The following is a 4,790-nucleotide window of genomic DNA, read 5'->3' on the forward strand; positions in this document are numbered from 1 at the left end:
ATACATGAGCCTAGCTTCATATCCCACAAAATAAAAACCCTTTTTCTCCACACAAATTTAATTCTTTCTAAAATCCAAAAGTCACTTCCTCACATATTCTTTGGTCAGCCTTGCATGTTGTCTCTGTCACCTTCAATGCTTGGCTTCCTCAACCATATATACATATATATACAAACATTTTTATATTATACATATGACACGTGAAAACATTCTATTTTTATAATATGTTACGAACAGTAACTCACTATACTTTATATTAAAATATATAATATATATGATAAACATGTTCCTAATCAAAAAGCCTTATAATTATTACACTTCAAAACAAAATAGTGATACGAAAGTGAAAAAGAATGGCTAAAAATGAAGCCAAAATGTTGGCAAAACGCAAAAATATTGATTGTAAACAGAGAAGCAAACAGGGTTGTGGGAAAATGACAGCCCTAAATATAGACAATAGTAGAAACGAGACTAACGTACATTTACTGGGTTTTTTGCAGGCACAGCAAAGAGACCCCTTCCAAAGCCAGCTCTCCATATAGCATATATAAACGCCGTATAAATATATAAATATATATACACATATATATAGTGACATCGTTTTAACCATTGGGTTTTTCACTAGCTCTATATACACCTTTACTCTGTCCTTTTTGAACATTCAAATATTGCAATAGTAAAACCACTACTACTTCTACTATAATACCAACTTTTTTTTTTTAATTTTTTCTTTGTCTATTGTACATTTTAATTTTAATACAGAACCAAAGAAAACCAAAAGAAATATATATATATTTGTTAATTAGTACAAGAGTTCTCAACCCAAAAAAGAAAAAGACTATGGAAACAACAATGAAATATGATAATAAAACCCCATTAAACAAAATATATAACCGTGATCTGAGCATAACCTGTAAGAAAGATAAAGACAAGAGAGAAAGAAAGGGAGAGATTGTATGGTGTGCCTTGGGCTTGTTGTGATCATAATGAGAAATGAGGCTAGACTTGTAGGGGGAGAGGGTTGAAGAGACAAGGGCTCGGAGCTCAAAGATAACCCCATTGGTTGAGTATTAGGTTTGGCTGGCAGCCAGGCAGAGATATATATCCATATAATGAGTGAGATTTGATAGGGATAATTTTATATTATATAATACTCTTTTCTTTCTTGTAAAAGGGTTTTTCTTCACACACACACATACACACTTCATTTAAGCATAAATATACTTCACTGCCTGTCTTTCTTGATAATGAAAGATATCATTTTTGGGTCATTCATCAACGTCATCATCACTCTCTACGCCGCCGTTTTGACTGCTACTACAGCCGGTACTGTTCAGCGACAGCTGGTCACCAGCGACGGCAACAAAGTCCAAGTCTTCTTCGTCTTGATCATCAGACACCTCCTCATGATCATGACCGTCCAATATCTTATGATCATGATCGTGATCATCGTCGTGGCCAATGGGAATGAGTTGTGATGATGTCTTATTATTATTATTGTTTGTTGTTTGGCCAGCGATTGCAAGTGGCTCCGTCAGTAGCTTCCCATCTCGAGGAGGAGAGAACACCACTGGCAAATAGTGGTCCATTTCGCATGGGAACTTTGAGTTCTTGAAGTGCTCTTTCAATGCCTCCAATCCCTTCATTTATTTTTAATTCATTTATATATACATATATTTTCTCTTGAAAAGAAAAGATGAAAGATAAAGAAATCTTTTGTCTTTTATAACATAAAAAGTAAATAAATTATAACTCAAAAGAAAAAAAGAGACTTTTATAAGACTTTCATAATCATCATCATCATCTTAATATTCAATACCTGTACTCTAGCATAGGTAACTTCACAGATCTTTCTTGAGTTGAATACTTCCCAATGTTGAAGATGAAATGCCTTGTATAATCTCCATGTTGCCTCCGGGGAAGTCATGTTCACGAACCCATATCCAACATTGCACTTGTTACTATACATACATTAACATAAAATACAAAGAATTAATCATCAATATCAATGTAACTTTTTCTGGGTTTTGTCTTATTTATGCAAAGATTAAAGAAATTAAGGCAAAGATCATAACTTGAAATCAATAGGAAGGTATACGAAATCGTAAGAAGAAAAGGGTTGCTCGTTCCCGCCGCCGTGGTCTTCATTAGCAATCTGTTCGTTGCAGTGGATACAGTGGTTATCCAACATGTTCAATAGCAGCTTTTGACTGTAATTATAAAAATAAATTATATTAATATTTTTATATAAAAATACTAAAAAAAATAGTGAGAGAGAGAGAGAGAATAGAGAGAATGACCAACCTGTACTTGTTCGGTATGTTTTTTATCATTACAGTAGTTCTGGTATCTCTGCAATTCGATTCCGTCATAGCTTCTTCACTAATCAAGAACCGCGAATCAAACTTCTTTCCCTGTTTCATTCCTTTTCTAGAACGACTCCTCAGCACCGTCACCGGAATCTGTTGTTGAGACTGCACTACAGCCGGCGGAGGAGAAGACGACGGAAGTAGCTGCTGCGTGTTAATACTGTTATGGGTTTTCCTCGAAAGCCTCTTGAGAACAGCCCCTCCGCCGTGAGATTCCCTATCCCGATCAGTTGCCACTCCTCCATTAACACATACATTATCAGAACCCATTTTACTACTTGAACAACCCTTGTTAGAGTTTCCCTTCCTGACTGGGAATTGAGCTTGAGCAGCGTAAGCACGCGGTGGTATATTGCCGAGTTTTCGAGCTACCGGCGGCGAATACTTGTGATGATGAGTAGTAGTGGTGGTTAAGGAGTTAATAAACTTCCGACTGTGGCCACCGCCGGGACGACTGAATTCAATTACTATTTGTTTGCCGTTAATTTCTCTACCGTTCATTTCCATAAGAGCCTTAGCTGCATCTCTTATATCAAAAAACTCTACGAACTTTTGGTGCTTCTTCGAAGGAGTTTCTCTTAATTCTTTTATGGGACCTTTATTAAGAAAGAAAGAAAAAAAAAACAATCGAAAGAGACCCATCAAATCATTTTTATTATATGAGAAATGAAAAAAAAATAAAAAAATAAAAAAATTAATAACCCCACAATAGACCCCTCAAACCAAATTCAAAGTCTAAATAATATAGATTCCGACATATAAAAAACAAGACATACATATCATTTTTTCAAGTGTTTTAAAAGATTTAGAGGATATATTAAAAGCGACCAAGTTATTATTATTGTTTTATGTTAAAAATAAAAAAGAAAGTTCGTACCAAAAGCTTGAAAGATGTCTTGGAGTATAGAGGCGGTGATCTCTGAGTCCAAATTGAAAATTACTATGGTTCCTTGGTTGTAACCATCTTGGACGGAGTTAGTGGTCGGAATAACGAACTGAGCCCAAACAGGACGACCAGCTATGAGTCCAGGCGCCGGTGGGGGAATTGGGGGAGGAGAGAGTAGTAGTGATGAGGTTGCCCAATTGAGCTCTTCAAACCCAGAATTCCGTATATTAGTATTAGTAGTAGTATTATTACTACTACTGATCATGAAATGGTAATCTCGAAGCCTGGTCTGTTGTTGCATGTGCTGGTCCCTAATCTCCCTCAAAGCGTTCTCTGCATGTCTAAGGTCATAGAAATGAACGGTCACGATTCCATCATAGAGTCTCTCCATTTGAACCCCTCTAACTTCCCCAAACGCTTCCAATTCCCTCCTCACAATCGACTCGCTCACTTCACACGGTACAGAGCTCAGTAAAATCGCCCGAGTCGATATAGCTGACGTGGCAGGTGCCGGGACTCGCACAGTCACTGCAGTCGGTCCCACCGCCGACTCGGCGCTAACGTACGCTGCCGGAGCACAAGAAGAGAACTGCGGGTAACCCATGCTTCCGTCACCGTAAGGTAACACTTGTACTTCCCCCATGTGTGGATGATGATGATGATGGTATGGAGATGTGTACGGATAATAAACCTGCGGAAGTGGTGGTGGTGGTGGCGGTGGCGGGAACAAGAGTACCTGGTTTGTTGGGTTTGTGCTAGGGTTTCTAGGTCTGAACTCTTCTGCCTTCGGGTCCAGGTTTCCGGGAAACCGGTGTTCAGCCATAGTCTAAATTTTTGTTTCGAAATACCGCCGGAAAACCAGTAGTGTGCCGAAAAAAGAAAGGGTACGTAAAAAAGTGGTTTACCGGCGAATAACAGAGATAATGAAGTGATGGTGTGTTGTAAGTTATAGCGTTTTATAGAGATTGGTTTCTTTCTCCGGCGCTAGTGAAGTTCCATAGTAGTAGCAGAGAGCAGTAGTACATGCTTTCTCTCTCTAACTCTTTCTCTCTCTCTCTCTCTAGAACAAAAGAAAAGAAAGGAAAAGGCACAAATGGGTTTGGGTGTTTTTCTTTCTCTCAACTTTCATTTCAAGCAAAAGTTGCTAAAAATGTCCTTCGCCATCTATTTACGAAAATACCCTTGTGTCCTTATTTTTTTATTTTGAGAGATAATAAAAAAGAGAAACAAAATTGGGGTTATATATTTTGGTATCATAGTAGTGGAGAGTGGTGAAGAGGAGGAGGTGGGATTTGATCGGTGGGGGCCATCTTTCAGATGGGGCCTTGTTGTTAAGGATGGTACACGTGGCTGATTGGATGAATATGGTACGTTCGATTAAATATGGGAATAGTTTTATAATTTGAATAATTAATTAAATTGCTAAAAACGGGGATGGGTAATAATTGCTCTGCGAGTCTGGGTGGGTTTTGGTACTTTTTCATGTGTGTGGTTTTGACTACTCGCCTATGCTTTATTTGTGTTTAGTGTTATGT

At 37.9% G+C, this 4,790-nt stretch overlaps 1 protein-coding gene across 1 annotated transcript; it reads right to left on the reverse strand.

Moving 5' to 3' along the window:
- Positions 1-768: 768 nt before the first annotated feature.
- On the reverse strand, positions 769-4,362 carry LOC115712289 (protein terminal ear1). Its single transcript, XM_030640550.2, has 5 exons — positions 3,247-4,362; positions 2,305-2,965; positions 2,076-2,210; positions 1,820-1,961; positions 769-1,640 (listed from the first exon to the last, which is right to left on the reverse strand). The coding sequence occupies exons 1-5, from the start codon at positions 4,076-4,078 to the stop codon at positions 1,269-1,271; spliced, it is 2,142 nt and encodes a 713-aa protein (XP_030496410.2). The 5' UTR covers positions 4,079-4,362; the 3' UTR covers positions 769-1,268.
- Positions 4,363-4,790: the final 428 nt, after the last annotated feature.

This window comes from Cannabis sativa, chromosome 4 (assembly GCF_029168945.1).
Source record: "Cannabis sativa cultivar Pink pepper isolate KNU-18-1 chromosome 4, ASM2916894v1, whole genome shotgun sequence".
NCBI lineage: Eukaryota > Viridiplantae > Streptophyta > Magnoliopsida > Rosales > Cannabaceae > Cannabis > Cannabis sativa.

What these genes read in the sequence shown, in the direction of transcription:
- LOC115712289 (XM_030640550.2), bottom strand. Translation starts at nt 4,078, where the DNA reads ATGGCTGAACACCGGTTTCCCGGAAACCTGGACCCGAAGGCAGAAGAG. An exon ending in TACCTTCCTATTGATTTCAA is followed by an intron (nt 1,962 to 2,075) that starts GTTATGATCTTT and finishes ATGTATGTATAG; the next exon opens with TAACAAGTGCAATGTTGGAT. An exon ending in TTACCTATGCTAGAGTACAG is followed by an intron (nt 1,641 to 1,819) that starts GTATTGAATATT and finishes AAATAAATGAAG; the next exon opens with GGATTGGAGGCATTGAAAGA.